The sequence below is a fragment of the Papaver somniferum genome, chromosome 2, assembly GCF_003573695.1.
Source record: "Papaver somniferum cultivar HN1 chromosome 2, ASM357369v1, whole genome shotgun sequence".
In the NCBI taxonomy this organism is placed as follows: domain Eukaryota; kingdom Viridiplantae; phylum Streptophyta; class Magnoliopsida; order Ranunculales; family Papaveraceae; genus Papaver; species Papaver somniferum.
The window spans coordinates 212,842,401-212,855,342 of NC_039359.1; the positions used below are offsets into that span (position 1 = coordinate 212,842,401).

Sequence of the window (12,942 nt, forward strand, 5' to 3'; positions counted from 1 at the left end):
TTGGCAGCACACATTTCTCTAAGATATGAACATACATGATCACATAGGTAAACGGAGATTTATCGGCCTATTCTATTGCTTCCGCCAACTGCACTATGCCGCCTCTTCGCGAATTATTGATCAGTGCCCTCATATCTCTCATCTCGTCCAAAACTTCCTGGTTCAGTTTCCCTTCACTTTCTCCCTGATGACCTCCCCTAATCACATTGAGCCTTCCTTCACCATGTCTCCTTGCTTCCTCCTCCTCTGATTGAATTTGCGTTGTCTTTCATCTTCTCTTATCCTCTCATCTTCCTCATGCCTTCTTTCTTCCGCATATCTTCTCCTTTGATCTTCCCAGCTCGACACTTCCAATGCCCTTCTTAGTTCTATTTCTTCACTGCTTTCTCTTCGTCGCATCCTTCGCTCTCCTCTGTCGTCCTCGCAGGTATGTCTCCCTCGTCGTAACTCTTCTTCTCCTGATGATATCAAGTTCACTTCTGAATCTGTGGTATCAACTTCCACTTCCTCATTCAGTTGGCAATTCTGCAACACCAATCTAGCATTCTGCCTCGTCAATCGGGCGTGTTGTTCCGCTAGATCCCTGTCTCGTTCTCTTTCAAGGCGGAGCGTTTCCCTCAGCTGATCCAACGTCATGTTCTCTTCACCGATATTCTCCTCCATTTTCTTACGAGTCATCTCTTCTCCTACTATGGTGTCCGTGTCGGAAGTGTGTATTGTGCCCTCTCTGAAGTTACCTCTGTTGGCCTCCTCAATTTGTCGCTGGTTCATGCCTTGTCTTTCTCCTTCAGCCGATGTTCCTCCTCTTTCCATTCTTCCTCCTCTTTTAGCCTCCAATCATTTGCTTCTCCTCGTTGTTATGTTGTGTGCCGCTCGATCTGGTGTTCTAGTCATCAACTTATCCTAGTTTTGATATATATCTTCCTCTAAACCCTAATCTCTTGAGGGGTGTCTCGCTAAGATCTCTCACCCCTACAACTTTAGCTTCTCCCCAATCCTTAGATGAGGATAAATCCCCAATCTAAGTTCCTTGTTTCTGGACGCCAAAATGTAACTACTGGAAATCCAGTAGTACACCCAAAAGGAAAGTAATCAAGATCTAAGACATGTTGAATAATATGAACCCCAAAATCTTTATAGATGGATCATACAAAGAAATCAAAGTACAAGTTCTTAAACACAAGGAAACCCTAATCTCCTCTAAGCAAAGCTCTCCCACTCAACTAAAATCTGCCCCTTACATATTTCCCAAGGACCTCTACTTATAGGCCAACTAACCCTAATGGAGTACAGCTCATTTTACTTCGCTGCATTCTCGCGGAGATGCCCTTTACTTCGCACGTATCATTTTCTATAAAGTTTTTCCCTTTCTTTCGCTATCCTCAAATGGACTTGTCGGGACACGTGTCTCTTTTCTTGCTCCATAATTTATCTACTTCGTGACCTGTCTTTTCAACCAAGTAATCCTACTTCGCTTTTCTTGACTTCGTCCTTGGTGCCTTTCTGGGCACTCCAATCTGGTCTTTCGTATTTTCGTGTGAGTATTCCTGCCTTTGCTCATATCTTCTCTTTTTTTCGTGTGATTGAACCTCGGCGAGATAACTATGACATCTGATTTGACAAGTCTCTGACTGGGATCTTAGAGTGAGATTTTCTACCTCTTTATGTCCGATACGTGACGAACCTATTTCGTGTACCTACAATCCTTTTGTTTTTGTTACATAATATCATGCGAAAAAAACTGCCGATTTAATCTTTTGATTTTTATTTGTTGATTTATGATAACATCCTAGAAAACGGTTGCAGTTGGTTTCATTAGTCGATTGCTACGTATCTAAGATTTAGTTGTCCTTCATGAGTTTAAGAAGATAATGTGGGAATATGTAGAACTCTAGTACTACTACTCTATAATTTAGCTTCGTTTGGAATAATGATGTTGGGAACTTGATTATTCACTAATGGCTTTCTTTATTTTTCTTTCTAATCAAAGAAAAGTTGTCTTTTGAGTTTATTTGGTTTAATCTCGTTTAAATTACTAGGCCGGGCATTGGAGGAACTACGGTCTTCTCTTTCAATGATCGATGGCATAATATTTTCGCATCAAAAAATATTTCCCCTGAGAGCAGTAAAGTACGTTGACAGTGAGCTAGTGCAGGAGTATAGTACGTTGACAATGAGTTATTTAACACCAATTGTACAATTAGTGATGACCTAGTAGATGAGATGACTTATTATTAAAAACCAAATATCAAAATTGCTGCTTCAAGAAGGAAAAATATCAAAATAGCTAACAGTAGTGTATGATCTCTATTCTGATTGCAACTGATCGACACAAGTACATTTCAGAGCTTAACAGTAGAAAGAAACAGATGAATGCATCGAATCCATCCATCTAGTACTGTTGGATGATAATTATTATTACAAACCAAATATCAAATAGCTTAGCAGTAGTATAGTACAGTTTGATGGGAGTTCATTATTAGAAAAATCAAACATTAAAAATACAAACATACATGGAGTTTTATTTAGGAAATTATTAAACCGCCAACTGACAACGCCTTCTTCTTCATCACCAATCAATGTCTCCGGCGTGGCCACGGTACTGGAGTTTTCAGTCATTATTAAAATGTGATTTCAGCACTAGCAACAAAACTGTCAAACGAAAAAAAATAGTACAGAGAACAAATGAATTATGGCGATGATTTTTTTCTTACTTTTTTTTTTTGATCGATAATAAAAAGAACAAATAGTACAGAGACCAAATGAATTATGGTGACGAATTGTTACCCAGCGCCTCTTAAATTTACCATGCATAGATACCGCATATTTTAGTGTAAAGTTATTGTTGGTAGCAATGTAGTCAATATCGGCCGTATCGGCCGATATATCGGGGATATTTCGGATATCGGCCCAAAACGATACGATAAGAAGGATATCGGGGATACGATATTTGTCCGATAATATCGGCCGTATCGGTCGAATATCGGCCGTTTCGGTCAAATATCGGCCATATCGGTCGATACGAAATTTTCCTACATTTCCTGATATGAGACGGTATTGTTCGTTTTCTATAAAGTTTAAGGGTAATTTTGGCGAAGAAAGTCTTCCGGGTGGTAGTAGAGGTGCATGTAGCTCTCGAAGCAAGTCTACTAAAGTTACTCTTTTGTTTTTTTGATAAAATTGATGTTATCTATTATATCTTATCCGAAAATGTGTGGAGAAATGTTTAATATAAAATTATAGTCTCTAAATCTAGAACCGATATTTCAACGATAATATCCCCGATATAAAATCGTACCAGTGTATCGGTCCCGGCCGAGATGAACCGATATCCGATATTAACTACATTGGTTGGTAGCTATTGCATCAAAAGCATGCCGTAAGTCAGAAAACCAGCTTATATGTTTTATTCTAAATATCACATAGAATGTCTTTATATGTTTTATTCTAATTATGGTGACGAATTACCTTGTTATGTCTTTAATTTTCATGCTATAATCTAGATCATGATCACATGATCTTATCATGATGTGCATCCATGAATTCTTCGTCAGATTCGAGTGCAGACATGGCTTCTGGTGAAAGACAAATCTCGAGATCCACACTCCCTCCACCCACTTGACCTGGATTCATCCACACAGTCCCGCTAAATTTAGAAGTCCATCCACTACGAACTTCCAAGGGCTTACCCCAACCAAAATCACACCCATAAGGGTTAAATTTCGGGGAACCTCCTATGATCAAACTGCACTCATTGTAGTGCGATCCAAGTTGAAAAATCTTGGGTTCCTTTTTCCAATCGTGTAGCCAACTCCGGATAGTTTCATCCGTGTGATCAGCTATAGCTTCATGCAGAGTTAACGCGGCCGATCCAAGGTTTTGACTAAGTAGATCCCATGTCTTGGTTTTACCCGTCACTATGTTGATGTAACAACCAAAATAATCGTCGGATAATGGAGGATTCAACCTCTTTCGATCATTGATGCATATCTCGCAGTTTGTTACTTGTTCTGCATGAAAACCTCGAGCTCGTGCCAACGATCTCCAAACTAGGGCACTCAAAGCTTGGAATGTGGATATCTTATTTGTTTGACACTCGCTGTTTGCTTGCTCTTTCAGTTGTGACATAGATTGGGCTGAGAAGTGAAAGATTTTCTCTACAAGAGGCGGCGGTGGATATCTATGGATAAAACTCATGAGGATGAGAGAAAGGGAGGCTGATGATTGAATTAGTATCATGATGTAGATCATCATTATCCACCTCCTTTTGTTGGTCCTTCAAAAACCACCGCTCAAGGATAGCCGGTCGGTATATGAACTCGTCAGAATTTTCTTTCGCTCTACAAATTTCTGCCCACCATTATAAAAATGCCAAAAAGACATTCCATCTACAACAGCATGATTTATAGAGCAACCAATGAAATAGCCATCCACAAGCTCTGTTACCTGTACGGAGAGTAGAGGAATTCTGTGACCATCGTGGTTAACCATCAGCATGGTTCCATCATCGTATGAGGCGAAAAAGGATCTAACGATTCGGGGTATATAGCGTGGAGAGAGTATATCGTATAAAGTAACAGGTGCAGCAGCATGTATGAAATCAACTCCTTGAGACGAGTCTTCACTGCATTTTATTGAAATAGAGATTGAAGTTTGGTCGTCGTTTTTGCTTGTCACATAGCGGCCTGAAAGAGGTAGGAAGTGGGCAAGGGTTAGAGATAGGGAGTGCTTCAGTTGATCAACCAAGGTACCCGGTGAATAACGATGCTGATCACCAGCATTATCGACTGATGATATTGACAATGAGGATGGGGGCTTAGCAAAGAGAAGACCAACTTGATTATAATGTGCAGAGATTAAGGAAAGGTCCCATGGAGTTAAATTATATGCTTGTGGTTTTTGTATGAACTGCTGCAGATTTTGCCGTTTTCTTTCTTGCTGATGTGTTAGTTGTGGTTGTTTTGAAATATCAAGGTATGGTTTGATTGTGCATCTTGAAAGACAAACGAACTAACCCAGTCGCTCTACTAATGTTCATTGTGATTTCTGTTGCTAAAATATGCAGATGGATCGGAGAAGTGCTAAAACATGCAGATGGATCGGAGAAGTTAATCTATTAACCGGGAGGTAACATATATATATATATATATATATCAACCTTTTAGAGTTTTGTTTATTGTTTGGTGGTCCGCCAGTGTCTTCCCATATTTTAATCCATCTATAATAGTCGGGAGTATATTTAGTTAGTCCGGTCAATACCACAATGGTACTGATATTTAGTTGGTCGTGTCATATTATACCGTGTTAGTTAGTCGGTCACAATAGTGTGTTCAATTAGGCGGGTCATAGTAGCCGGATGGGGTCGGGGCCTACGACCCCGGTTGTGGATTAGAAAATTTAAATGCAAATATGATATCCACATTAAAATTAGCCGCGATTAGGTAAAATCTATAGAGTCTTCAAATTAATATTTGTTTTTTTTTTGGTAAAATCAGAAAGGATATTTATAGTTAGTGCATGAAAACTTTTATGGAAACCGACACGCATTAGGAAATGTTGATTCGAGTCACATAAGGAAATGTTGAGTCTCGTTTTGCACCGGGTCGGGGCATAATCCCTGCCGTATAAAACAAAATATTAAAAGAAGATCATCTCACGAACCGATGGACGTAAATATTTCTCAAAATTATATGTCTAAAACGGACGGATGGATAGAAATCTCGTCAACTATCTTTCCCAGTCGTCGGATTGCCGAAATCAGGACCGTTTATTACCCAAGACAGACATCACTTCTTTTTATAACAACCTTATTATTACTTCAAAGTCATATATTCTTATATCGTGACACCAATCCCGAACGTCCAAAATAATAAAATCCCCGTCATATATACAACGGACGGATGTACATTTCGCGAACTAACTGTCCAAGCGGCAGAATGGCCAAAGTCAATGTTTGGATCTGTCCCAAGGCTAATTTGTAATATGCGTGAATCTAATATCTCTATACATGGTTCTAAAATTGTACATAGAATATTAGTAAACTACACCGAGTTTGTTTGTCCATTTTGTTGTACAACTTTGTCTCCATTCAGCAATTTGTACATTTGCATCCTCAAAGGTCTGATTGACCGAGTCAAACTTTTAGGTTGTTCATTTTTTTATGTTTTTGGGCAAGGTTTTATGCTTGCTCCTCGTGCTTACTTTAAATTGCAAATTAAATTATGTCATTGGGTATTTAATTTGCAAGAGATGATTTCATGGGGTGGTATTCGTGTTTTTGAGTTCGTTTCTATTTGGTAACATTTTCTTTTTGCTTTATCTTAATTTGCTGCGAAAGGAAGAGAATGAAGCACCAGGTTGCACCCGGGTGAAGCTTCCTGCCCAACAACTTTCTCCAATTCCTTACTTTACCTTACCATAACTTAGTTAGTTTAACTTGATACCTAGTACATATATAAATACTGTGATATTGTGCTAATGTCCTACGGCTGTCTACATATTTTTTGAAAAAAAAATTTGCGAAATTTTTTGCATTGGTTTCCTTTTTTGTTTTTTGTTTTTCTTTGTAGATAAAACGTAAGTATCTCTCAAAACGTAGTCAGATAAGGAAATTTGAATATATCCCTCTCCCATATTTTTATTAGGAAACGTAGTTAACGTGGTATTTTTTCCCGATATATAATGGTCAAGACATCTTATTATGGAAGCATAGTCAAATCAGTAAACCCAACAATCCGACGGACGTCTATATAGAACATATAACGATCCGATCCGCGCCGTGGAATTACGAAATCGATGGTCGAATTTATAAGACTACACACCACTTCTTTTTATAATATAGATAATTAAAACCTCAAAAGTCATGAGTAACTAAAATAGTTATTTGGTTCATTTTGAACGTCACTCCTCCAAGTTGGTTTGGATTAGACTTTAGAATGATAAGTGCAAACTTAATTATCAAATAAGCATCTTTGGTTAAATTACACGAAATAATAGAAAATGAAAGGTCAAATCAGAAGAAAGATGAAAACATATATACAAACAGAGAAAAATCAGATACAAATCAGATACAAGAAACCATTTGACCTAGAGATATGTGCTTCTATCATAGGGTTGCCTTGGAGAGCCGATAACAAGTGCTTTACTTTAACATGAACCTTAAAAAGTTTGGTTCATTATGTACGTTACCCCCTGCCAAAATTGTTTTACTTTAACATTAACCTTGTTAATTTATATACCCGTATACATATTAAGATTCACTAAAACAACAATTTCTTGCATCGGAAATAAAATTTGTTTGTTTTATTGCAATGAAAACAATAATTATTTGCATTGGGAACAAAATTTGTTATTTTTAGTGCAAAAAAATCCAATTTCTAGTAGAATAAGACAAAAAAACACAATTTCCAAAGAAATAAAATAATTTTTTATTAAACCTTAACATGTATACTGGTATGCAAATTAACAAAAACAACTAATAGATAATAGGGGTTTTATGGAAGGAGTAACATCACTGTGATTAATTTACATAAAATTGATGGAAAGAAGTATAGAACAAACTACCCAACACGCTATAATGAAGGGACTTCCAGCAAATAGGGCTTCCGGTAAATAATTTAAAAAGCATGCTTAAAACTCATTTTATGTTCAGATATATCGTTACGGATAAGTATTCTTCGTAAAGAACAAAAAAGTTATCGATAAGTGTCTTTGAGATTTTTAATTACCAAGTGGTACAGTTTAACAACTCTTAATTATGAACTATGCAAACCAGTTGATAATATATTATAGTAACTCGAGACCAAACATACTCCCTTCCCTTCATCTATGTTCGAATCGGTTTAGACGAAGTTAAGGAAAAAAGAAAGATTACCTATTTATCAAATCTACCATCAATAATAACGAGTCCAAATTTGTGCACCCCTCAGAGACCCGATGCACATTCCGACCTTGTTCATGTTAAGATATGGTCAAGACATGATATATCTTGACATTATTGTGTTTGTCATTTGGTTGTAACTGCATATATATTCTTTCTGTATATATCCTAGATTTTGTTAAGTGTATCTCTATACAAAGAATTATTCTCACAACTACATTAGAATTATTCTGTATATATCCTAGATATATCCCTCTTTCTGTATATATCCTAGTTGTGTAAACATGTATAAATCAGGTTTTGGCCTATCAATGAAGATACAAAGAATTATTCTCACAACTACATTAGAATCTCTATGCTCATGTTCATCATGGCATCAGAGCTAGGAAAGATCTGAGAACCAGTTTCCGCTGCAATACAATCCAGAGAAAATACAACCCAGAGAAAACATAGTAATCATGTCAAGAGAAGATTCTCAACCTATCACTGTACGTTTTGATGGAACCAATTACAATCACTGGTCATTCCTCATGAGGAGTTTTCTTAAAGGAAAGAGTATGTGGAAGTATGTCGATGGTATAGAAAAGAAACCTACAACAAGCAGTCCTGTTGAAAAAGGGAAAGAAAATGAAACACAGAAAAAGGATCCAACAGAAGAATGGGATAACAATCACATGATTCTCACTTGGATTGGAAACACAGTCATTCCTTCCATAAGCATGCAACTCACAAGTTTTGAGGTAGCCAAAGATGCATGGGATTTTCTTTCGAAAAGGTACACCCAAATCAACTTTGCTCAGAGGTATAAACTCGAACAAGATATTAGATCTATGAAACAATCGCATGATCAGTCTATTTCTGTTTTTCATTCTGAGATCTCTTTAATCTGGAATCAATTAGCACTCATGGAACCAATATGGACCGTAGATTTGGAATTGTGGCAGAAGTATAGAGAGGAAACACGTTTAGTTCAGTTTCTAATGACTTTGCGTGATGAGTTTGAGTCTGTTAGGGCATCAGTCCTCCATCGTTCACCTCTTCCCACGGTGGAATTTGCTTTTTATGAACTTATTATAGAAGAAACAAGGAAAAGAATCACACCGGAGATATCAGGAGTATTTGTTGTGCTCTCACGATCCATCCCTAACAATTTTCCAAGAAACTCAAATGCTCAAGTGCAACGTGATATGTCTCAAGTACAGTGTCATAACTGCAAGACCTTTGGACACTTGGCAAGGAACTGCAATCTCTCATCGGCCAATACATCACCTGCTGCCACAATACCTGACACACCCACAACACAGTGTGGGTATTGTAAGGAATTTGGTCACTCATCTAGATTATTCACCTCACCAACCTCAAGAAACATGAGAAGGATCAATGCTAATGGAGGAAACAAATTCAATACACCTACCAGATTTACGGCAGCTCCAGTTTCATCTGCAACAGATCCATATGCAACATCGACAACCTCATCTGCATTAGTTGTACCTGGTGGTGGTTCAGCACCAAACCTTGTTGATATTCAAGAGATAATTAAACAAGCAGTCTCAATTGGTAACAACCCTACAACTGCATCTGCCTTCTCTATCTCCTCAGGTATTTATTCTACAGAATGGTTTCTCGACTCAGGAGCATCAAATCATATGACTTTTAATTAAAAGTTTTTTGAAAGTCTTCATCCTGTCATCACCCCTAAGATTCATACTGTTGATGGATCAACAGTAACTGCAAGTCATATAGGCTTGGTCAACAATTCAATTAACTTCTATGTACCAGATGTGCTTCTTGTTCCAAATATTAGAATGAATCTTAGTTCAGTTGGTCAACTGTGTGATCAAGGTTATAACACATATTGTTTTCCTTTTGGTTGTGCTGTACAGGATCTCAAAACCGGGAAGCTAGTTGGGATAGACCGTAGAGTTGGTCGGTTGTATCTCCTTCAATCTCTTGCTCTCTCAGCGGAATCTAAAAGTCATGTCGTAGCTGCTACTCCCACTGCACCTGGGTCAATATCTCCCTTCATGTCTTGGAATTCTAGGTTAGGTCATGATTCCTTTTCTCGTCTTTCATATATGATCAATAAGGGTTTACTAGGAGATACTCGGTTAGATAAAGAACCAAATTGCATCTCTTGTAAACTGGCAAAACAACCATCTCTTTCTTTTAATCTTAGCACTTCTGTCTCAACTGAACCTTTTTCTCTTATACATTCTGATGTCTGGGGTAAATATCCAATTATGTCAAAGGGAGGTGCTTTGTATTATGTCAGTTTTATTGATGATTATTCGCGTTATTCATGGGTATATCTATTCATCTCTAGAGCAGATTTTCTTAAGTTATATGTTGATTTCTCAACCATGATAAAAACTCAGTTTGGTAAAGTGATCAAAGTTTTTCGTGCTAATCAAGGAGGGGAATATATTTCCAATCCATTCAAAGAATTTCTTAAAACCCAAGGCACCATTCTTCAACTGTCATGTACTGAAACTCCAGAACAAAATGGAGTTGCAGAACGTAAACACCGTCATATTATAGAGACAAATAGAACTCAGTTAATTTCTGGCTCAGTTCCTTCAAATTTCTGGGGAGAATCAGTCCTTACTGCAGTCTACATCATCAATAGAGTCCCAACAACTGTCATAGGAGGAATGTCACCTTATGAGCGTCTCTATGGTAAGAAACCAAACTATTCCTTGGTTATGGCATTGAACAAAAAGGGTACCGTTGTTATGATCCAGTTAATAGAAAGCTTCGTGTCTCTCGTCATGTCACATTCTGGGAGAAAGTTCCATTCTGGTCACTTCCAAGCAGCAAATCATCATCTTTTGAGTCTTTCACTTATTCTGATATATTTCCTAGTGAATCCAATCCTAGCACTTTTCCTATATCTACTCCTGAAAGTCCATCTCCTCTAGTTGTTGATCCACCAAATACGGATGACCAAGACCACTCTACGACTCAACCTAACAGTGCAACTCAGGAACAAGATCCTGATTCTGAAGAAAATTCTTTGCCACCTCGCAATCGAAGACCACCATCTAAGTATGAAGACTATCATTGTTCCTTGTCTTCTATTTTGTCATTTTATGAACCAAAAACATACAGAGAAGCTGCAGCCATTCCAGAATGGCAAGATTCAATGGATGATGAATTGGAAGCACATGCAGAGGCAGGCACATGGGAAATGGTGGACCTTCCTCCTGGAAAATCAGTTGTTGGAAGCAGATGGGTCTATAAAGTTAAGACCAAGTCAGATGGTGAGTTTGAACGATGAAAATCACGATTTGTTGCAAAAGGTTATACACAGGAGTATGGTGTTGACTATGAAGAAACATTTGCACCAGTGGCCAGAATGGTTACAGTTCGTACATTACTTGTTGTTGCTGCAGCACGACAATGGGGGCTTCATTAAATGGACGTGAAAAACGCGTTTCTTCATGGTGAGTTACAAGAAGAGGTTTACATGCAACCTCCTCCTGGTTTGCCTCATGAACCTAATCAAGTATGTAAGCTTCGACGAGAATTATATGGACTCAAACAAGCACCTCGTGCTTGGTTTGAGAAGTTTAGCAATGCAATTCTCCAGTATGGCTTTACACAAAGCTTCTGTGATTCAGCTATGTTTGTCAGATCGTCAGAAAAAGAAATTGTCATTCTTCTCTTGTATGTTGACGATATGGTTATTACTGGCAGTGATCTACAAGGTATTACTGAACTCAAATCATATCTCAGTGATTGTTTTAAGATGAAACATCTTGGATCTTTAAGTTACTTTCTTGGCATTGAAGTTCGCATGTCACCCACTGGTTATTTCATATAACAAATCAAATATGTATCTGAGATTCTACAACGTGCAGGGCAATCTGACAATAAGTTAACTGACACACCTCTTGAATTGAATGTAAAATACAGTCCTACAGATGGGACTCTATTGTCTAATCCAACACTGTATCGTCAACTAGTAGGGAGTCTAAATTACTTGACCATTACGAGACCATACATAAGTCATGCAGTTCACATAGTCAGTCAGCTTATGTCTGCTCTAAGATCTACTCATTATGCAGCTGTTCTCAGAATTCTAAGACATATCAAGGGGTCTCTTCATCAAGGTCTGTGTTTATATTTTACACTTTCTCATGTCAATGATTGGCTCTTATCTTGTGCATGAATGCACAAGATAAGGAAACCCCTTTTTTATTCATTAATTAGATTAATGAAATGGTATTGAAAACGTAAAAAGAGGAAATAGTTAAGACGTAAATTCTTTTACTCTTGCCGTTAAAATATCTCTTTTTTCTATATCTTTTGTGTGAGTCCATAGCCATTAGAACATCTTCTTCTTTTTTTGCTTATATTCTTCGTATTTCCATTAACACCATTCAAATACAGTTATGTTTTGTTATCATTGCTTATTTCTTCAAATTTCATATTATATATATATATATATATATATATCTGATCAACTTAATTAAGACTGATGTTTAATAAAAATAGTATGTGCTCAAAGTACGATATTCTAACCTTACTCTTTGATTTTTCCGAAAAAAAACCTTACTCTTTGATATACGCACGAGAAAGGTACAAATATAGATTAGAAAAGAAAGAACAGCCCAAATGAAACCCATACACCAGATGCACCAGCACGAGAACACAAAAACTATGACTATAATCATGGATAATTACTGAGTAAATCCCAATGTACACATATGGAACATAACTATATACTGTGTTTTGGTCTCCAAACACCAATCCATGCAGTAATTGATTGTTCTCTCCTGCTATATCTGTTTTAAGTTTGTGTATGTTTCAAAGCAGGAATAAATCAGAAAATTCTTGAAGAAAGTATAAAAAACCTTCAAGTAATATACGAGTTGTAGAAACCCTAAACCTTCATCTAATATTCTGCCTTTTTTTTAGAAATAACAAATTTAGTTAATTATTTAAATATATGTATACGGAAAATTCAATTAGGATTTTTTTAGATTAATAATATTCCTTAAATTTCTGAAGGTGTTCCATGAGGAGTCATTATAAATTTCTGGTGTTCAATTAAGAGTTAT

General features: G+C 37.1%; 1 protein-coding gene across 1 annotated transcript; it reads right to left on the reverse strand.

The window, feature by feature from the left end:
* Positions 1–3,510: 3,510 nt before the first annotated feature.
* Positions 3,511–4,128, reverse strand: LOC113352785 (BAHD acyltransferase DCR-like). The gene has a single exon (XM_026596561.1). The coding sequence runs from the start codon at positions 4,126–4,128 to the stop codon at positions 3,511–3,513; it is 618 nt and encodes a 205-aa protein (XP_026452346.1).
* Between the last annotated feature and the right edge of the window lie 8,814 nt (positions 4,129–12,942).

Bases quoted from the DNA above. Each gene is read 5' to 3' on its own strand.
- LOC113352785 (XM_026596561.1), bottom strand. From the start codon at position 4,128: ATGTCACAACTGAAAGAGCAAGCAAACAGCGAGTGTCAAACAAATAAG.